The sequence below is a fragment of the Lissotriton vulgaris genome, chromosome 1_1 (genome assembly GCF_964263255.1).
Source record: "Lissotriton vulgaris chromosome 1_1, aLisVul1.2, whole genome shotgun sequence".
Taxonomy (NCBI): domain Eukaryota; kingdom Metazoa; phylum Chordata; class Amphibia; order Caudata; family Salamandridae; genus Lissotriton; species Lissotriton vulgaris.
The window spans coordinates 1,153,067,415-1,153,090,403 of record NC_141685.1 but is presented as its reverse complement, the minus strand read 5'-3'; the positions used below and the strand labels follow the sequence as shown (position 1 = coordinate 1,153,090,403).

General features: G+C 44.5%; 1 protein-coding gene across 2 annotated transcripts in view; it reads left to right on the top strand.

Annotated features, from left to right (window-relative positions):
* KCNH3 (potassium voltage-gated channel subfamily H member 3) overlaps positions 1 to 22,989 on the top strand; it is a 454,232-nt gene that overhangs the window by 184,178 nt on the left and 247,065 nt on the right. For both annotated transcript variants that reach the window (XM_086964034.1, XM_086964026.1), the window contains exons 3-5: positions 11,183 to 11,317; positions 13,553 to 13,683; positions 17,682 to 17,934. In XM_086964034.1, the coding sequence (XP_086820160.1) occupies positions 11,183 to 11,317; positions 13,553 to 13,683; positions 17,682 to 17,934 (519 nt within the window). The remainder of the gene's footprint in view (positions 1 to 11,182; positions 11,318 to 13,552; positions 13,684 to 17,681; positions 17,935 to 22,989) is intronic.

Sequence of the window (22,989 nt, the reverse complement as noted above, 5' to 3'; positions counted from 1 at the left end):
AACCTCACCTATTATTCTTTCTGTGGTAGGAGATACAATGGCCATGATAGGAACTACGCCAGATATGTCCATATGAATACATGTGGTTGGAAAATTGTATATCAGAATTAGCATGTGAATCTGAATTTCTTTGTGTCTCGTATGTCAATAAGTTAATGTGCTACAGAGTATGCTAGCAGTTACTTTGCTGGTCTGTCTATTACAATGTAAGAGAATCCCTGCACAACAGTTTACTAAAGAATGTCAATTGTTCATTTACCGTTTGTGAATTAGTAACCTTGCAAGGTGTCCTGTACATAAAAGGTATCAATCAGAGATGCATGACCTATCAGTTACTGTTCTATAGAATACATGTCTGCCACTCATTGTACCGTGCAATGCATGTCTTGTCTCTTGCTTAACTTTCTACTCCCACGTCTCCCAGCATTGGTCTCCTTTTCGCTCTAGTTTTTTCCCTCCTGGGCTGGCATCCCTAACATTGCTCTATTGCCTCCCACTTGAGCCCAGGCTTACTATGATTTTGTACTGTGTTCCGTCACTTGTGTGGCAGAGCCTAGACTCAAAATCCTTTTTTGGCATTGACTAAGCCACACAAAGCCACTTTGCATGGTTCATCAAATACAAAGTAACGCAACTCAGCTGTCTTGCATCACTCTGTGTCAGGTAGGCATCTTGCAGCACACAGAGAAAGAGGATGGAATATACTTCTCAGGATTGTTTTGTGTGGGAAAGCATCCGTTCCTGCAGAAAAACACTCCTGTCTATAATGCAGGCTCCCCTGCACTATGGTGCCAGGGTGCCTGCATTGGCGCTAGGCAGCACACAGTGTCCCAGTGCAAGGGGAGAGCAGAAATACTCTGTCTTGATCATTTCTGTTCTCTCCCTTTCAGGCAACGCTGCAAGTTCCCTTACTGCTCCGAGTTGCTTGAAATAATAATGATCATATACCCTGCCACCCGAGATCCCTCTAGGCATGCTAACCGCATTGCCAGATGGAGGGGACTGGTCCCAACTGCTGGAGTGGGAGGAGATGGGGTTGCAAATGGTGGGCGACCTACATGCCGATGGTGAGTTGTTGCCCTACGGGGCGCTACAAGAACAATTCGGACTTCCTGACGGAGGTTTTCTATTGCACATGGCAGTCACCACTGCGATGCGGAAACATTGGAAGACCGGGCAGGCAGAACCGCAGACCACGATGGCTTGCCAATATGTGGTGATGGCGGAGGGAACGGTCAAAGCAGTCACTTGCCTGCACACACGAATGCTAAATGAAGGTCTGGTACCTCTGATGGGTCTCAAACAGAAGTGGGAAGCGAGCGTAGGGAAGTCAATACCAGACGCAACCGGGGGTCGCATCATGTTAAGGACCTGGAAGGGATGTAGGAATGCACGATTTCAGCAGGTACATTTCTTTATGATTCACAGGGCGTACCTAACACCGGGAAAGATCAGGAAGTATTTCCATGTGCAGGACGCGGCATGTCCCAGATGCCTGGCACCCGATGTGGAGATAGAACACATGATGTGGGAATGTCCAAAACTAGGAACATACTGGACTGAGGTGGGAAAGCTTCTTAATGAGGTCACGGAGAGGCAAGTGGAATATACTATGGCGACTTGTTTGTTGCTGTGGTTTCCTCACACCAGGAAGACTAAGATAACTAGTAAATTCATTGATCTGGGCCGAATTCTGGCCCAGAGGGAAATCACTTGGCACTGGAAGTCAAGGGAGGGTCCGTCCAGTAAGCGATGGGCGAACAAACTCTATAAATGGGCCCATAGTGAGAGCATGATCAGATTGCGCCAGGCAGCCTGTACGGCTAATGAGAAAAGTTTGGAAGCAGCGCGCACATGGACCGAATTAGTGAGGGTGTTGAGTGATACCCTATCCCCAGAAGAAGAATAAACCGAGAAAGATCAGAGAGTTGTTCCATGTGAGATGCAGACGCATAGCTGGAATCCAACAGGTCTCCTCCATTTGAGTTCTTGGAAGAAATTGTCGTAGCCCACACCACCTGCAGTTCGGGGGGGGGTTTAGTGGGGGAGTTCGAAACATTCGGTCCCTGTAGTATAATAGGACCTATTAGTACCCAACAGATGGTATGTTCTAAAGTTATAAGTAGGAGGACTTAGGCTGATGACTCCATAAGAAAAGGATGGGGAACAGAGCACTACTAGTAGTTCACTACAGATGGATACTCAATACCACTAGGACGAGGCTCCAAACCGACGATACTTGAGTAATACATACCACTAAGTGCATGGGTTTGATTATCTAGGTGAATCGAAAGGTGGGGAACTATAAAAGCAGATGCTAGACGTCTCTAATACACAGTGACTAAGGTTTTATCACGCGGGTGCTGTTCGCGACATTGATTACGAACGCCGCCCGACCTCCGGGTTGTGGGCTAAATGGCTGTGTCATAATTATGTTGTACTGTAAATGAACATGTTGCGATGTACGCTGGTGAGTAAACCGAATGAATAGATGTACAATGTCTAGCTATGCAACAAAAATTAAGTTAAAAAAAAACAACCATTCACCCTGTCATACTTACTCTCAATCTTTCATACTTAGTACTGCTTTTTTCACACTCTTTCTTTCACAGTCTCATGTACTCCTTCTCACCCTAGCTCAGCTTGACCCTTGCTTTCTCCTTTGCCCTCTCTTTCTTTCTATTGATAACTCCCTCAACCTTTTTGCTCGCTGTCTCAGTGAATCAGTCCCACTTGCTTTAACACTTTTTTTACTCTTTCACCTTTCACTCAGGTGTTTGCTCTTATCCTCACGGTCATTTACGAACCTAGGGGCATATTTAAAATTGAAGTGGCGGAGCGTGGGGTTAGCCTCGGTGGTTTAATGCAGCGCTCTGCCAATTCTGAAAGGCTGGACTGCACCATATTTACAACAAAATGGTACAGTCCTGTGTTTCCCCCTGCGCTGGCGCTACATTTAGCTGCCTAGCACCAACACAGGCACCATAGTGAAAGGGTGTCTGCGTTGCAGGGGAAGATTGTTTATGTACAATCTTTAAATTACGTTTTGCAGCTTCTATGTGTGCTCCTTAATACAGCACACATAGAAGTTACAAAACGTCCTTTTTTTAGTGATTGTTTATGTGCAGGAAGAGGGACCTTCCTGCACATAAAAAATCAATGGCGTTTTGCTGTTTCCATGTGTGGTGCAGCACACATGGAAACGGCAAAAACCAGGAGAAATTAAAATTTCTCCTTATTGTGCCAGTGTAAGACCAGGTTATCCCTGGTCTTAATTTTGGCGCTGCCCGATATTTACGCAACCCTTGTAAATATGGGGTAGCTTCAAAATCAATGGGTGCTGCAGTGGAACTACCACTTCAACACCCATTGCCCTCCCCTTTCACACTAAGTATAGTGTGAAACAATGCTTTATTTATAAGGCAGCGTTAAGCCACTACAAGGCAGCATTAGCCACGTTAAGTGGGTTAACGCCGCCTTGTGAATAAAGCGAAGCCCGAATCACCACGACATATGTCATGAAAAGTGGCGTTGTACTGGCGATAGGGACTTGTAAATATGCGACCTAATCTCCCGATGCGCACTGTCTCAGAAAAGTGAAATATAGATTTAATGAAAACACATAAGGGGTGCTAAGGTCAGTGGTGGCCTCAAATGTCTAACGTGTACTCAAAACATAGAGGTATAGACTGTAAGAGTGAGAGAGAAAAGCAGACATGAATCCATCAGCCCACCCATTGGCGGAACTTCATCATCTGGGTTTAAGAAACACCAGCCTGGTGTCTACTAGGTGTCTCACCTTGAAAGAAATGTGAGTACAACAGCTAGTGTATGGTACACCAGTGATGGAAATCTGGGTAATAGTGTCTGAAGGACTGTGGGAAGTGAAAGAAGTTGCAGTGTAGAAAGCGAATGTGCTATAGAGAAAGTGGTGAGATAAAATTGACTAGCATGGTGCCTAATAAACCTTTATTCAGACGGTCACCATGGTGCCAAAATTAAAAGCAGAGTGTGAATGGATGTAAGCATATATTACCATTCGTAGGTGTATCAATCGGTCGACATGTTTCAGCCTAAGAAGGCTTTCTTCAGGACCTAATAAGACACTACTGCAACTGTGGTAGTAAAGATCAAAGTACATACCATGCCAGAGACAATAACCTACCAGTCTTATGTGAGTAAATTGGTAGGAGATGAAGTCATGGTATTCTGAAACCAACTGCTCCCGCACTTTTGCTAGGAGATGGCCTCACCTCGCCTGGCGCTCGCTCAGGACAATGAGGCCCCGCTCTGTCCGTCGGTACATCAATTCCCTTCTGAGTCGAGGGAAATATAGATTTAACACAGCAGAGGCCTATTTGGTGAAAAAAAGTGAATGGGTTGAAATTCAGTTTAGGGCAATAATTCCTTTGTAGATGCCAGACGTATTACCTTCCAGCATGCCAGAGGTGTTATTTTTGTTTACGTGTTTGCGTTGCCATATAGATCACCAGTGCGTACAGGGAGGTAAATGGCAGACGATGGACTTAAAGAAGTCGCCCTTACTCTTTCCCACAGCAGCCTTTGTTTTCACAGCATGTCCATGGCCGAAATAAACTTTACGGGAGCAGGGGAAGAGTGGCGTAACACAAACAATGTTGGCCCCCCTTGCAGAATGCGATGAAGGATTCTAAGTCTCCCATAGATGCCTCGCAGATTCTCACAGGCCTTGGGTTGTATGGGAAGGGAGCAGGGCCGGACTGGGAACCACAACCAGCCCTGGCAAGTGCTCGGCCGGCCCCCCTCCCCCCATGTGGGGCGGGGGGAGGCGTTGGAGGTGTTGCTGAGCTCTTTTGCCGGGGCCGGTTTTCGGACGATTTTGGTACAGGGCCGATTTCACAGCTATGCTGCAAAAACGGCCCTGTAACAAAAAAGGCCCCCAGGGGCCCAAAACCGGCCCCACTCGTGCAGTGCACCGGGGGATTGCCCATTGCCCGCTATGGCCAGTCCGACCCTGGAAGGGGGAGGCACCCCTGCGTCATGGGAGCTGTAGAAACCTGCGTTGCACCCTTGAGGAAGAGAGGGTGCAACGGGTGGTGGCTGAGACTGGAAGTGTTTAAATATCTCGTGAGCAACGTCTTCTGGCGCAGGAAAACCATGTGTAGCGCGAGCACGTAACGATGTGCAGCTTGGAGAGAAATGACAGCACCTGCGAGCGCACGGCACGGAGGTAACGCAGGTATCGGCAGGTAGTACGTCGTTGAGTAACGCTCATTGTAGAGATGTGTCTTCAGTTTCTTCCTGAATTACAGGAGGGTCAGAGTCAGTGGCCAGGATTAGGTGGATCCTAGAGGGTGGCACGTGGAGGGGGCAAGGAGCCAATCCCATGTGAGAATCATAGATTTGGGGTTGAGTGGCCCTCTCAATGACAACGGCCTCTGTCTCCCACCGAGAATTACGGAGATGATGTAGCTCAGATTTATGCTGCGCCCAGAGCAGCTCCTAGTTACCAAATGAAGTTGCAGAAAGCCCTCCAACCACAGGTGAGGGATGAATATTTCTATCCTTTCACCAACTTCACTTCATTTGACCTGTTCAGTTCCAAAGACCATGCAACATCACTGTGATGTCAGCCTTAAGCTAATTTGTTGTCACTCGTATGTTTATTTCAAATGGAGAACTCTGCCCAAGGACAAGAAGTAATTGGATGAATGACCAGGATCATGTGGGGGACTCGATGGGGTGACTGGAACCATACGGGAATATCGAAAGAGATTGGCAGGAGGGGTGACACGACTATCCGTTGATTAGGAAAGGGGATTTAGACTCAAGTGGTGGTGTTGTGGTGTTTTTAAAGAGTGCGAAAGGAGAGTAAGAAATGTGCTGTGGGTGGGACTTAGAACTTTAAGATGAGGGGAGATACAGTAGGTGATTGGGACCCACAGGAAATTGGATCCTTGAAACCACTGGTGTAATGTAGGCCCCTACTATGCAGATGGGACCAACCCTTCAGGCGTCCACTGTTCAGTCCAAGGTCTTTGCATATCCATGAGCCGCCTATTGTAAATTATTTGTTAAGGCATTGATATGATTTTGCAGAAACAGGATATTATTTTGAGATTTTCCATTGACTAGACTCTAGCACCACAACAGAGCAAAGGGATACCATAGAGGTGAATTACAGGTTAGGAGCAGTAGGCTGAAAATGGACTGGGGCTAAAGGTAACACTGAGGAAGGCACCCCAGTGCTGGGAACCATACATAGAGACTGAAAACAGGAAAGAGGGAAAAGGGATCTTCCTCCTGGATTACAGATTAACTGGGCAACTTTGCCAAATCTAGACGTTCCAGAGCATTTTTTGGTCAGACCTAAGACAGATCACCTGTCTCACCAGTATCCTGCAATCAAACCAATTCATACATAAATAGGTGCAGGTGAAAGCCAAAAGGTTTGGTGTTGGTGGCTCTCAGCCTTTTGGCGTTGTCAATGCTTGTTTTGGTTTGTGGAACAGTTTGTTTTTGGGTATCTACAGTGATCCTGTCGATAAATAAAATATCTACTGTGTGTGCAAATGTGCTCCTTGTGAAGAAGAATGGCATCACTCACTGAAGTTATCCGATAGATAAAGTGGGCTGACCCATTGGGGAATGTTAAATGCTAAATGCTGTAGTGGGTTCAAAGCAATATGTGATTGACACAACAACATACCAGTATATGAAGAGGTATGTCTAAAAGCCCCTTGTGTTCTGCCTAACACAAGACCTAAAAAACACAAATACATACATAATGGGGCTTTTGGTGGCCCACTTGATCCATTGGTCTCTTGTACCCTCAGCCACTACTTCTGGCCACCACAGCGTACAGCATGAGTAATGGGTTATCCTACTGCAACCATTGACTCTCATCCACTGTGACAGTATTTACCTAATCACATGTGCCCATCCATCTAATGAGAACTGCACTTCTTTGGCTGGGGTGGTAGGATAATACTTCACCCTGGAAATGCTGTTTCCTTTCCATTCTTCATCCTTTTGTACTGTTGTACCCATTCATGTTATGGTAAAATGGGTATGTAACTGTTACCACGGATTTTTTAGCACGTAGTACCGTTACCACGGATCCATTACCATGCAGGATCCATTACCACGGATACCTTTACAACGCATTTTTTTTACAACGCAGGTACTATTACAACGCATACCATTACATCGTAAATTTAGGTAAGTTTAAAGGTACGTTTTGGGGTATTGGGTTTGGGTTTTGGGGTACAGGGGTATTTTTAGGTTTTAGGGTTGGGTTTGGGTTTTGGGGTACAGGGGTATTTTTAGGTTTTAGGGTTGGGTATGGGTTTTGGGGTACAGGGGTATTTTTAGGTTTTAGGGCTGGGTTTGGGTTTTGGGGTACAGGGGTATTTATAGGTTTTAGGGCTGGGTTTGGGTTTTGGGGTACAGGGGTATTTTTAGGTTTTAGGGTTGGGTATGGGTTTTGGGGTACAGGGGTATTTTTAGGTTTTAGGGCTGGGTTTGGGGTTTGGGGTACAGGGGTATTTTTAGGTTTTAGGGCTGGGTTTGGGTTTTGGGGTACAGGGGTATTTTTAGGTTTTAGGGTTGGGTATGGGTTTTGGGGTACAGGGGTATTTTTAGGTTTTAGGGCTGGGTTTGGGTTTTGGGGTACAGGGGTATTTTTAGGTTTTAGGGCTAGGTTTGGGTTTTGGGGTACAGGGGTATTTTTAGGTTTTAGGGCTGGGTTTGGGTTTTGGGGTACAGGGGTATTTTTAGGTTTTAGGGTTGGGTATGGGCTTTGGGGTACAGGGGTATTTTTAGGTTTTAGGGCTGGGTTTGGGTTTTGGGGTACAGGGGTATTTTTAGGTTTTAGGGCTGGGTTTGGGTTTTGGGGTACAGGGGTATTTTTAGGTTTTAGGGCTGGGTTTGGGTTTTGGGGTACAGGGGTATTTTTAGGTTTTAGGGATGGGTTTGGGTTTTGGGTTACAGGGGTATTTTTAGGTTTTAGGGCTGAGTTTGGGTTTTGGGGTACAGGGGTATTTTTAGGTTTTAGGGCTGGGTTTGGGTTTTGGGGTACAGGGGTATTTTTAGGTTTTAGGGCTGGGTTTGGGTTTTGGGGTACAGGGGTATTTTTAGGTTTTAGGGCTGGGTATGGGTTTTGGGGTACAGGGGTATTTTTAATATATATTTTAAAAATTTACACTTAAAAATAATTTCATTAATGTAAATATTTAATGATTAAATAATAAATAATTAAATTAAATATTTAAAAAATAATTATTTTATATATATTAATGAATTATTAAATTAAATATTACAAAATTATTTTTGAATAAAAAATATATATACTTACCTATACTTACGTTGTAATGGTATGCGTTGTAATAGTATGTGCGTTGTAGTGTATTGCGTTGTAATGGTATCCGTTGTAACATGACCTGCGTTGTAAAAAATCTGTGGTAATGGTATGCGTGCTAAAAGTACGCGTTGTAAAATGGTACATCCGGTAAAATGATATCTTCAGGTTACAGTACTTCAAAGCCAATAGTGCCGTCTCATTTTCCAGTGAGAATCATACTTTCCTGTGATATGCTTTTAAACTAAAAGGGTTTATATACCTGTCCTAAGTACATCTGCTTGCTAGAAAGAACTCATACTGTTCTAAAAAATTATAATTAAGGCTTCCAGTTTTCCATTCTTACAGATTTTTACAGCTAAATACAATCAGAAAACAATCTATTTCCTGTCTGGTTTTTGTGAGCGAGATTTTAAACTTTTTTGCTATGTTTCTTATCTCATTGACAGTTTTGTCATAAAAAAATTGTTAAATCTCGGTCACTTTTGTTTTATGTTAATTGGATAATGTAACCTTCTACCTGATACACAGTTTCTTTCACATACATTTGTGCTTGAATAAGTATACACCTGTCTAGATTGATTCATGTTAAAATAAAGAATTGTTTTGAAATGTCATTCAAAATAAGCTACTGATTCGGCTTATTAAAAGTCATTTCTGGATCTATCCAAGAAATTACGAAAATGAATCACTTGTAGGCACCTTTACCTGTATTGTTACTGTACTATATTGCCCAAGCTTCAAAGAGGTCTATTGAGTTTCCCATTTTTTCTGTTTATCACATTCTAATTTGGCACCAGAATGTAGTTTTTTTGATGTTTCTCTGTTTTTTGTTTTATTTAGTCTTGTAATTGTAAGCATCTCTTAAAGAGGGCTGCATTTTTTCCAAATGGTGATTCGTAAAGAAAGATCTTTTAAGTTTTAGTTTCATATTTTGTACATTTTTAAATATTTGAAGTCTGCAGAACCACAAAATGCCTTTGTCACCCACAGCCCCTTGAAAAATATAATGAAACACTGAAAAAATGTGCTACGTTAATAAGAGTAGGCCTCATTGACCCCTTATTATTAATGTAAAACTCTTCTTAGTGGTGGAGTCACTCTTTCAAAGCACTCCAAATTTTGTCAGTTAAAGATTTGAGCTGCAGGAAGATGAAGGGATTTTCCCTCAATTTGGGTAAGTGGAGACCCCTGGTTCCACTTATTATACCACGGTGTGTGTAGCTTACTTACTAATGCAAAGACATTTCAACATTGTTCTAGATTATTGGCCTTTACATACTTTTCAGACATTCCTGCTTTCCCTTTGACTACACCTAAGTGGAGTTTTTCTCTGGCAAGTATTAGTCTTGTAAGCATTTTCTAAGCCATTTTCTAAGCCATTTCCGCTGCGTTTGACACGGTTGACCACTCCATCCTTCTCGACCGTGTCAGTGCAGCGGGCATTCGGGGCGCGGCCTTTTCCTGGCTGGCGTCCTTCCTTCAGGATAGGTCCCAGGCAGTTCATCTCCCCGGTTTCTCTGCACCTCCCCGCCCAGTCACTTGTGGTGTTCCCCAAGGCTCCTCTCTTTCTCCCCTTCTTTTCAATCTTTATATTCACCCCCTCATCACCTCTCTTCTTGAGCTGGGGGTCTCTGTATATAACTACGCAGATGACCTTCAGCTCGTCTTTGATCTTTCTTCTACCCCTGATTCTCTTCCCAAGTTCTGCTCCACTTTAGTTTTCATTTCTGACTGGATGAGCGCTAACCAACTGAAGCTCAATCCAGACAAGACAGAACTTGTTCTCACTGGTGGCCCCTCCAACCCTTGGTCCCCTGCACATTGGCCCCTCTCTTTTGGTCCTCCCCCTGTCCCCTCTTCCTCTGTCCGCAATCTCGGTATCAAAGTCAGTCATGACTTATCTATGCACAGCCAGATCAGCTCCGTTGTGTCCTCCTGCTTTCTATCTCTTTGTTTAATTAGGAAAATCTCACGCTTTTTTTCTACCGATGCACTTAAATCCATAGTCATGGCCCTCGTCACCTCCCGCCTTGACTATGGGAATGGCCTGTACGTGGGCATACCTGCTTACGAATCCCGCCGTCTACAGGCCATTCAAAATCAAGCTGCTCGCCTCATCCTCTCCCTCCCTAAATCTTCTCATATCACCCCGGCTCTCAAATCACTTCATTGGCTCTCTGTTCGTTTCAAATCATTTTTCAAACTGGCCTGTCTTGCTTTTCTGGCTCACTCCCGTTCTGCGCCTTTGTTCATTACCTCTCTTGTCTCTTCTCATGCCCCTGTCCGCACTCTTCGTTCCTCCTCTCTTTTACTTCTTCACATCCCTCGCTTCCGTAAATCCAGAACGGGGGGTACCCGATTCTCAGTCCTGGCCCCCCAGTTCTGGAACAGTCTTCCTCTTTCTATTCGCTCCATCCCCATCTACACTCACTTCCGCAAAGCCCTTAAAACTTTCCTCTTTTCTCAGGCATTCCCCTCTTAATCTCCTTGGGTCCCCTCTGCTGAGTTCTGATCAGGTCCCCAGCGCCAGGAAGCCGCTCGGCCACCGTGCGCTCTATTAAATATTTTATTAATTCATTCATTCATACTCTGTATAGCTTTTAATTGCAAGAGATTCAACATTCAAAGAAAATGAACCTCAACTTACACCTGCAGACCAAAGGTTGAGAACAGGTGATTAGAGCACTGCAAAAGTCACGGTTTTCAGACAAAAGTCCAATTCGTGAAGATCTTTTGACCTTCAAGTGTTTTTTGAAATCCACATGAAGGCCAAGGGAACATTCTTTTCTATGCTGGACTACTCCCAGATTTGTAGTTTAATTCTGCACTCTTTCCTCACAGGTGTGCCTTTCTGGTGTCTTCTGGACGTGGTCCCGATAAAGAATGAGAAGGGTGAGGTGGTGCTGTACCTTGTCTCTCATAAAGACATCACCGAAGCTAAGGCCCGAACTGGGTCCGAGAGCTGGAAGGAATCAGGTGAGACATGAGTACTGCCATGGCGCCCTGAGGTTGTTGCCTGAGACCAGAGTATTATCAAAGTGCCTAAACGGGGCAGTCGAACACAGTACCGTCATGAGTCCCAAGGTTCGGTTCAAAAGCAGAGAACAGAAACGTTAGATTGAGTTTGGAGTACTGCCACAGGGCCTGAAGCCATGTGTAAGGCGACTGTTCTGCTGTAGGGCCAAAAGCAAAAGGTGGAGCAGGAGTACTGGCCTTCGGGAGTTAGGACTAGAGCACTGCCCTTGTTCTCAAAGCCGAGGGTGTGATCAGAGTACTACACAGTGAAGCAGTGGATAAAACTAGAGCACCACCATTGTGTCTTGGGCCGGAGTAAGACCACTGTACTCTCATGGTGTCTAAAAGCGATGGTGAGACAGGAGTGCTTCCATGATCAATCAATCAGAGTACTTGTAAAGCACGCTACTCTCCCGTGAGGGTCTCGAGGCGCAGAGGGGATGGGGTGCTGCTACTGCTCGAAGAGCCAGGTCTTGAGGAGTCTTCTGAAGGCGAGTAGGTCTTGGGTCTTCCGTAGGTGGGAAGGGATGGTGTTCCAGGTCTTGGCGGCGAGGTAGAAGAAGGATCTGCCGCCGGAGGTCGTTCGTTGGATGCGGGGGACAGCGGCGAGGGCGAGGCTGGCAGAGCGGAGCTGGCGGGTGGGAGTGTAGAAGCTGAGCCTGCTGTTCAGGTAGGTTGGTCCAGTGTTGTGGAGTGCTTCGTGTGCGTGGGTGAGGAGCTTGAAGGTGATCCTATTGTTGACGGGGAGCCAGTGTAGGTCTCTCAGGTTGGGGGTGATGTGGCTGCGGCGGGGGATGTTGACAATCAGTCGGGCGGAGGCGTTTTAGATGCGTTGTAGTCGTCGTAGGTGTTTTGCTGGGATTTCTGCGTAGAGTGCGTTGCCATAGTCCAGTCTGCTGCTGACGAGGGCCCGTGTCACCGTTCTTCTTGTTTTGGTCGGGATTCACTTGTAGATCCTGCGCAGCATGTGGAGGGTGTTGTAGCAGGAGGAGGAGATGGCGTTGACCTGTTTGGACATGGAGAGGGAGGAGTCGAGGATGAATCCTAGATTGCGTGCATGGTCGGTGGGTGTCTGTGCTGGTCCCTGTGTGGTCGCCACCAGGAGTCATCCCAGGCTGAGGGGGTGGGTCCGAGGATGAGGACCTCCGTCTTGTCCGAGTTCAGTTTCAGACGGCTGCTTCTCATCCATGACTAAAGTTGGGAATGAGTCTGGAGTATTATAACGGTGGTAAAAGTTATAGAAGGGACTTCAGTACTACTATTGTGCCCCAAGCAAGGATGAGACTTTAGAACTGCCATAGTGTTGAACACCCGGGGTAAAACCATATATTACAAGTGGTTAGAGTACAGTACTTCTGCACTGACGAGAGACAGTAATAAGCTATAGTACTTTCATACAGCACACCATCGGGGAGCGATGAAATACTGCCATAGTCACCAAAGTCATAGGTAAGGATGGAGCACTGCTTTACTGCCCAAAGCTGATAAGGGCACAGGTGCATAATTCAAACTGAGGTACTGTCATAACACTTAAGCGGTGATCAGACTGGAGGAACTTTGGTCACGAAAATCTTGGGTGCAAGCCTTGATGTCGCCCTAGCACCTGAAGCTGTGGAGTACAACCATAAGAACCAAACACGCTGGTTAGACCGGAGACCGCCATGACATACGGGGCAAGAGTTGAGGATCTTATGCCATACATTCAGGAGAAATACAGTGAGGAGGGGGCAAGGCTCATTAAGGCTCACTCCAAAACAGGAAAATGCTCATAAACTAAATGTTACTACCCCAGAATAGGTTTCCTCTCTTAAGAACTATGCTGCCTGAATTAAGGTCCGCCCTTCTAAAATTAGGTGGTAAAGGGTCATTCTCTTGTTACAGGGGAATCATTCTTAGTCATTTCCATCCTGCATTGGTTTCATTGTGTGTGTCCTCCAGTCAATAGTCATCAGGGGAACATGTCCTCCAGCCATTTGAGGATATGTGCTCCAGCATTTAGTGATCTGGGGTACAGTCCTCCAGTCTGTAGTGATATGGAGCATGTGCTCTGCAGTGTTGGGTGATGTGGAGGTAGATGTCCCATAGCCTATAGGAATCTAGGGTACCTGTCATCCAATCTACATTGATTTTGAGGTAAGTGTTCTCCAGCCTGCAGTGATCTGAGGCCCTTCTTCCTTTATTGTTTTGTCTTTATAGGTGGCCGCAGGCTATACGGCAAAGCTGGAGCTAGAGCATTCAACGGCAATCGCCGCAGAAGCAGAGCAGTTCTCTACCACCTGTCGGGTCACTTACAGAAGCAGGCCAAGAACAAACACACTTTGAACAAGGTATAACCAATCTGGATAAGATATGACCAACCTGACAGATATGACCACTGGATGTGGCATGACCACATCCAGAGTATGGGGGCTTGCAAACGGTGTGAAGTTGTGGGCTGGGAATACTGCATCTAAACTATCAACGGGTTACAATATTGTGACCAGAATGTCGACGGACAAAATAGAAGGATAAGTATATATACATTTGTTCTATGCCAAACTCCACATATACATATACATTTGTTCTATGCCAAACTCCACATATACATATCTTGGGGATAATATATATATATATATATATATATATATATATATATATATATATATATATATACATATATATATATATATATATTACCTCCTGGCGGTCGCCAGTAGGTAGTTATAGTTAAGACCTATTTTCCATAGGAAATCCGCAACATTCTATTTTCAATAACTTTGGCGCCGTTCGACGCATCTTCGCGAAATTTTCAAATCCTATGGCCCTTGTCCACTCCTATCTTGAAAGTTTTGGGGTGATTCAGCAAGCGGGGGTTGAAAAAAAAGGGGGGCCCCAAAACATGCTTTCCCCAAGCAATTTTCCATAGGAAACTTTAGCCACGGCTACAGCCCGAACTGCTGAACGAAATTACTCCAAATTTGGCAAACAGGTAGCCCTTTGTTCAGAAAGGTGCCTTTTTGTTAAATGGTGTAAATCCGTTCAGTAGTTGCTGAGAAAATCAGAAGTAAAAACACATATATATCTATGGGCACGAGTATCCGCGCACCCTCACAATGACCAGCTGTATGCTAATTGGCTGTCAACACTCCAAACCAGGAAGTGTTGGCAGCCATCTTGTGCCTCGGTAGAACCGACGCACAAGAAATCACTCAAAAAAGTACGCAAAACGCAAAAAGGGGGCAGGGTAGAAACACCCTGACCCCCTAGGCCTGCTTAGGGGGGTCCCACAAGAACCCCCAGGGCCCGAAAAAATATATTTTTTTTTTAAATCGCGGAATGCGCGTAGGATCCTCGCATCCCGCCGCGAAAAAAAAAAATGAAGCGTAAGCTCCTGCGCTTCGTTGCTAATTAGTCCCCAGGGGAGCCAAGTCCCGGGGGCAATGGGTTCAATGTAATGGGGGGCCCACCCAGCCCCGGGGACTGCCACCCCCCGGGGCTTCAATATACATGGGTGAAGGGCTTAAAGGTCCCCCCAAGCCCCGGGACCGCCACCCCCGGGACTTCATGAGAATATATGGGGGGGGGCTCATGCCCCCCCGCAGCCCAGGGGGGTGGCCACCACCCGGGCTTTTTAAAAAAAAAACCTGTGTGGGGGGGGCTTAAGCCCGCCCACACGCCCCCGGGACCGCCAATGAAGCAAAGCAGATTGCTTTTCCACATGGGGAGCTGCATGTTAGCAGCTCCCCATGTGGAAAAGCAATGCCGGCTCCCGCAGGAGGCGGGGAGCTGGCTGGGCTCGTGGGGATTGGGGACCCCCACGGTCCCCAATGAGAGGCCAGGTCCCGGGAATGGGGTCCCCGGGGCTATTAGTGGTCCGGGAGGGGAGCTATGCCCCAAGGATGGGGTCCCCAGGGCAGATTATGGCCTCGGGAAGGGGGCCCCCTTCCCGATTTTTTTGTTTTAAAAAACAAAATAGGAGGCAGGCCCTGGGGGATGAGGTCGCCAGGGCCAATAAATTAGAAAAAGAAGGGGGGCCACACAGCCCCCCCCTTCTTAAAAAAATAAATAATAAAAGACCGTCATCGCGCCGGTGGCCACGCCCCCTCCTTGAAGCACTTTGTAAACGCGCCCCCTGGCGCGTTCGCAGATGGGGAACGAATTCCCCTTGAGTACTGAGGGTCCCCGGGGGCCAACTAGCGCCACTGAGCTGCGTTGCAGAGTGTTGTAAAAAGGGACATGCCTCTTAACACCTCTCTGCAACGCAGCTCTCTGGCGCATGCTGGAGGTACCTGGTGGGCTAGTTGGCCCCATGGGACCCTCAGGATTGAGGAGGAATTAATTCTCCAACTTAAAACACGGCACAGGGCGTGTTTGCAGACATGTAACCTCAGGCCACGCTCCCTTCCTTCACCATTGTGCAAACGCGCCCCGTGGCGAGTTGTAAGTTGGGGAATTAATTCTCTTTCAATACTGAGGGCCAACTAGCACAACAGGTATCTCCAGTATGCGCCAGGGAGCTGCATTGTAGACAGGTGTTCAGAGGCCACGCCCCTTTTTACACCTCTCTGCCACGCAGCTCTGTGGCGCTTACTGGAGGTACCTAGTGGGCTAGTTTGAGCCTAGGGACCCTGTGGATTCAAGGGGACTTACTCCCCCAACGTAAAACGACCACAGGGCGTGCTTACACAGTGTTGAAGGGAGGGAATGGGGCCTGAGGTGACATGTGCAAACACACCCTGTCACCTCAGGCTCCCCCCTCCCTTCATCACTGTGCAAACCCACCCTGGGGCGCGTTTTAAGAGGAAGTTTAAAACCCCTGCCCTATTACGTACTAAGGGCTTACAGAGGAGGTTATGCTAATCACAGGCGTACCCCAACTCATAATGTTCCCTAGTGTATGTAGGTGTTTTCACTGTATTCTAAGTGTCTTTTAGCATTGCACTGGCTCTAGGACTGGTTAGTCAGAGTCAGTTAACACTAGTACCCGTCTGAAATAGTTGAGGGTACAGGATTATTATGCAACAACGCCTCTTTCTGCTCCTCTGTTTGTTCTTTCTGCACGTCTTCCTTCTTCTTGCACTTTTCTATGTCTTTGAGGACCTCTGTTGCTTCTTTCTGCATTTCGTTTGCTTCTTTCTGTGTGTTTTTTCTTCTTTCTTCACATGTCGTACCTCTGTAGGCATTGGTAGAAACTAGCATTTAAAAAAACTTAGAAATTCACTGAAAGACATAGGTTTCAGGCACGTTATAGTTACAAATTAGCATTTAAAAAAGATTTGAAATTCACTGAAAAAAACATAGGTTTAGGCACGTTATAGTTAGGAATTAGCATTTAAAAAAAACTTGAAATTCACTGAAAAAACCATAGGTTTCAGGGGCGTTATAGTTAGCTGGACATTTCACTTGTACAAAACCATTGAAATTCCCCCGTTATAGTTAGTTCAGCTAACTATAACTCATGCGCCCACAATGAACTACTGATGACGTCACATATTACATCACTCATGACATGGTCAGTGACATCACTGATGACTTCTCAAATGACATCACTGATGACATCACTGATGACATCATCCAGTGAATGAGTGTTTTTCTGAAAGTTAAATATGTTTTTAAAAATGCTAAATCCTAACTATAACGTGCCTGAAACCTATGGTTTTTAAAGTGAATTTCTAAGGTTTTTAAATGCTAATTCCTAACTATAACGTGCCTGAAACCTAGGGTTTTTTTCAGTGAAAAAATATATATATGTGCACTTACCTGTTTGATATTTTGTCCATCAATATAATGGTCATGATATTGTGACCCATGGATATTTTGGATTCAGTATTCCTTACTACAGTGAGGTGTCAAGTCCTTGCAATAAGGCTTCCCCCCATGAACAGGTTATGATTATTTTTGTCTGAGGGTAGCACAGATATGAGAAAGGCGAGGAGGGTATAAGGCAACATGCTACAGAAAACAGAGGGTTCGCACAAGGAGAGCAAAAGAGATGGATAGAGGAAGTGTTTATGAATGGATCGAGAGGAAGAGACTCGCAAGAGATGAAGAATAAGAATCGAGACTGGAGAGATTACTAGAGTGAAGAGGAATAGACAGAGATACAGAAAAAAATTGGAAGAGACAGTCATAAGAAGAGGGAGGTGCATGTTGAAAGAGAGAACGACGAAGCCTGTGAAAATAACACATGTCTGGCTAATGGTTGCAAGGGAGAGAGATAATAAGATGAGCTGAAAGTGGTAGATGTGTTAAAAATACACCAACAGAGAGTATTATAACAGTGGGAGATGGATGTGAGACAGAAAGAAGCTATTAACATCCCTATTGTTCCTGCTGCCTTTTTCAGGGTGTCTTCGGGGAGAAACCCTCACTACCGGAGTACAAGGTGGCCTCCGTTCGCAAGTCGCCCTTAATCCTGCTGCACTTTGGTACCTTCAAGGCTGGCTGGGATTGCCTTATTCTGCTGGCCACCCTCTACGTAGCCGTCACTGTGCCCTACAGCGTCTGCTTTAACACCGCCAAGGACGAAGGTGGCACGCCCTCTCCACGCGGACCCCCCAGCGTCTGCGACCTCTCGGTGGAGGTCCTCTTCATCCTGGGTAGGCTGTGCACACAATTGCGCCTGTTGAAAGGGGAGGCAACAGAAGAAGACATTAAAAGTAGGAAGTTCACCCACCAAGCGAGCACTTGCCAAAAGGGGGTGGACCTCACTCCGAGGAGCGCTTGGCTGATGCTTGTACTTCTTTACCTGGATGTATCAGTTTTATATTTTTCTTTGTTAAAATCTAAATTCCTGGATGCTCTGTCATGGATTTGTTTTTGAAACATTTAGGAATACCCAAAAAGTAGTTTGGAAAGTCTTCTTTTCACGCCAACACCAAGCCTTAAAGAATATTTAACTGATCAATCAAGTCACAAGTTTAAGGCCAAAAATGTCAAGTCCCATAGTGAAGACACAGAAACCTGATGAAAGCAGCAAAGTTGCTAAAATTATACGCAGGTTTTCCTTGTTTAGGCAAAAACGAATCAAAACTCCTAAAACAAAATTCTATGAGTACCAATATTTTTACAAATATTGAAAAATAATGTCAAGTTATGCCTTGTCTGTGTGAATGTTGGCAACATTTGTGGCAATGTGTTGGGTTCGGCATGATTTCGTCAGATGAATTACAGATAACAAGAGGAAGAGTGTGGTGCTTCGTCCCTGTGTTGTTTTCTTGGGGTACCTTTCAGTGGAAGTATCGAGAAGGTCAGACTTTAGCAAAATGTAGGCCTGTCTACGAATGGAAAGGATTGTTTTGCTTGTCAGTCATATTGTGTAGTCTTAACCCCTTCCATGCTCGTGACGGAACGGTTCCGTCATGAGCGTCGGTTGAGCTGTGCTCATGACGGAACCGTTCCGTCATGAGCCGATAGGCTCATTAGAACCTTCAGCACAGCGCGAAAATTCGCGCCGCGTTCAAGGGGTTAAAGTTATAGTCAGGCTCACGGTTTAGTACTATGAGTCAGAAGTGTATGTTACCTTTGTAAACTGACCCAAATATCTTGTTGAGGTAGACTCAGACAGACCCTGTCATGCAGCCTTGCTCTAGGAATGAGTATTAGAATGAGCTTAGCAATCTAGGGCTAGGACCAAAGCGACCCCGCACTTTCATGATAATGCTCCACAAAACCACCACCAAATGTCCCAAAAATCTTCAGGAAGTGTCCTCAATATACCTTCACTGTCTGGAAAAAACGTTATGAATTGACCCCACATATCAACATCAAATGTGTCCAACGGCTTCCAGAAATGTCCCCAAAACATCATCAGAGATCCGCATGTCTCCCTAAAACTTCCATGAAATGTCCTCATGCTATCAGAATGAAATGTTGCAAAACCTCTCAGATATTCGGGTGTCACTTCAGAGTAGGTATCCCCATATTGACAGCCACTAGACAGCTTTGTGGCCCAAGTGATGAAGAAACATGCAATCTCATGTCCTCTGGGTCCAAGTTCAGAGTGAAAGTTTGAACTGTCACTATCACCCCCCCCCATGAATTTTGTATAATGAATCCATTGCACGAAATTACCCCATTAAAACAGCATCTCATATTGCCAGATTTTCCTTTAACTGGCCCCTATTTATTTATAAACAGTTTTCTATAGTGCGAACAAGACCCTTGGGTATCAGAGCGCTTAACATCACATGGCATAAGTTAAAACAGCAATGTATATAAAAAACAATAAGGTTGTAACATTAGTTAGTAATGCTTCCATACCTTGTCTATGGGTAGATAATATAAAGAAAACAATAAAAGACCTGTACATGATTAGACACGAATAAAAACGTTCTGAGGCAGTAACTGATTGTTTTTAGAGACTTTTCTTTAGGACTCTATCTTCTCCAGTCCCCTGGTTTGTCTCGTGCCTAACGCCGGTGTCATCTTATCGTGGGTGATTTTCTATATATTTCCTACGTTGTTATCTAATAATCACCTCAATGTTAGGTCTCAGGTGGCGAATTGCCTTACCTATGGGAGGAACTTGCTCATGAGAAAGATCTTAGTTTCCTTCTTAAATGTTGCAGTGTTTGAAATGTTTCTGATGTTCGCAGGAATAGAGTTCCAGATTCTGGGGGCCGCACCTGAAAACGCCCTCTCATAGGTTTTTTTCTTCCTGAAGATAGGAGGTCTCAGCAGCAGAAAATTAGCACTCCGGGCAGGTCTGTTTCCTCCTGAGATTTCTATTTTCTGGGCGAGATATCTAGGTGTGTTGTAATGAATCGCTTTATGGGTGATGTATGCCATTTTTAGCTGTATTCTAGCTTTGTAGGGTAGCCAGTTTAAAGCTTTCAGGTGAGGGGAGATGGGGTCAAATTTCCTCGTTCCTGTAATAAGTCTAGCCGCTGCATTGAGGCATGCTTTTAGGGGTGCTGTGGAAATTTTTGGTAGACCTGCTAGCGTTGTACACCCATATTCAATCCTCGAGATAACCAGTGATTGCACAGCTCGTTTTTAGTCATTCTCCGTTAATAATGATTTCATTTTTCTTAAGTAGTTCAGATGAAAGCGTGCGTTTTTTGCCATTACTTTAATGTGGGTTTTCATATCAAGGTTCACATCCAGTGTGATTCCGAGAGATTTCGCCGAGTCAACTAGAGTAGGGATGCAATTTAACGCTGTGATCATTTTGGACCATTCCTTCATTTCTGCTTGATTCTTTTGTGGTGTGATAAGTAAGAATTCTGTTTTATTTGCGTTTAGCTTGAGATGATTGCTAGTTAGCCATTTTAGCGTCCTTTTGAGGGCCTCATTCATTGTGGTTATGTCTTCCAGGGATGTAATCTTAATGTATGGTTGCGTGTCGTCCGCGTACATGTGGTAAGCTATTTTGGAATTTCGCAGGATTTCTGTAAGGGGTTCGATGTATAAGTTAAACAGTGATGGAGATAAAGTAGATCCTTGGGGAACTCCAATTGTGTTTGGGCATGAAGGAGAAAGAGATTGGTTTACTAGGAATCTCTGAGTTCTATTCTGTAAGAATTATTCGAACCATTTCAGTACAGTGCCAGAAATTCCCATCCTAAGTACACAGATTGCCAGCCACACACTTACTTAAATCCTCTATTTTTGAGGGAACAAACCATAAGAGACTTCCTGGTTCGTACGGGTATATCACTCAAACCCTTTTATTATTTATTTGTTTTTTGTCTTTTTTTAAGTATTGATGTATGAAAGGGACACCTTATCGTTTTGTACACCTTATATACAATTATTTACAATTCGCGATTATTTACAACACAAACACATACACATAACTAGTTGTATTATACAAAGTGAATTGCTCTGATATATATACACTCAAATATTCATACTACGGAGAAAAAATCATCCGTAATTCCATAAAGACCAGAGTCAAAAGTATAAACTTGATGACAATCATAAATCAATGAACTACAGTTGAATGTAGGCAGTTCAAAAAAGGAAAAATAGACTTCAAATTAATTCATTCAGTCCATTCAACCAATAAATGGCTAATCTTTTTACGCCAACGCGTTTCGAATCCGGTATGTCAACTTTACGGATTCTCATTAGGGCTCTGTCTTAATACGGGATATCTGCAAGTGTATAAAATAAAACTTGTTTTAGCTACATTTCTGACAGTTGTTTAGCTTCCAACTACATTTAACTCGGATTCCTCATATTACCTGTTGAACCAGCAGCCGCCGGTCAAGGGTAGGGTATTAGTTCTGACTGAGTTTCTTTTCTTTTCGGGATCTAAAAACAAACGCAGGTATCATGACCTGTTCTTGCTCACTTTCTAAGACCAGAATGGGGCACATATGTTATCAACATACCTTACTGGATCATGTTCGTGATCCTACGTTTCCACCAAATGGGAGTTAATTTTCAGTCTTGTATTACAGCCTGAAAATAATGAGAATAACGTTTACGTGCTTTTTATGCACAGACGGAGAGAGTATGGCACTCGTTGCTCTACTCGGCATACCTGCTCTGAGGGATTCCCCGCTTGGGCTGTTCGTGTTCTAATCGGTTGCAGCGGTAAACGCTTTCTAACCATGTAGGCACCGCTTTCCTCAGTCCTTATTATTTGCGCTCGCTTTCCCTAGAGGAAATAACAGCGTTTTATTAGGTTTCTGGGGCTACTGCAATATTGGTGGCAAATCAAACCCATGTTAGCTCTAGACTTACTTGAACAAGCTGTGACTCGGCATCTAGCTCTCATTCACTTAGTTTGGCAGCCATGTTGTAACATGGTTTTGGACCTACTTATAGCTACTTGGAAAGCGAGCGCAAATAATTTCAGGCTGTAATACAAGACTGAAAATTAACTCCCATTTGGTGGAAACGTAGGATCACGAACATGATCCAGTAAGGTATGTTGATAACATATGTGCCCCATTCTGGTCTTAGAAAGTGAGCAAGAACAAGTCATGATACCTGCGTTTGTTTTTAGATCCCGAAAAGAAAAGAAACTCAGTCAGAACTAATACCCTACCCTTGACCGGCGGCTGCTGGTTCAACAGGTAATATGAGGAATCCGAGTTAAATGTAGTTGGAAGCTAAACAACTGTCAGAAATGTAGCTAAAACAAGTTTTATTTTATACACTTGCAGATATCCCGTATTAAGACAGAGCCCTGATGAGAATCCGTAAAGTTGACATACCGGATTCGAAACGCGTTGGCGTAAAAAGATTAGCCATTTATTGGTTGAATGGACTGAATGAATTAATTTGAAGTCTATTTTTCCTTTTTTGAACTGCCTACATTCAACTGTAGTTCATTGATTTATGATTGTCATCAAGTTTATACTTTTGACTCTGGTCTTTATGGAATTACGGATGATTTTTTCTTCGTAGTATGAATATTTGAGTGTATATATATCAGAGCAATTCACTTTTTAATAATACAACTAGTTATGTGTATGTGTTTGTGTTGTAAATAATCGCGAATTGTAAATAATTGTATATAAGGTGTACAAAACGATAAGGTGTCCCTTTCATACATCAATACTTAAAAAAAGACAAAAAACAAATAAATAATAAAAGGGTTTGAGTGATATACCCGTACGAACCAGGAAGTCTCTTATGGTTTGTTCCCTCAAAAATAGAGGATTTAAGTAAGTGTGTGGCTGGCAATCTGTGTACTT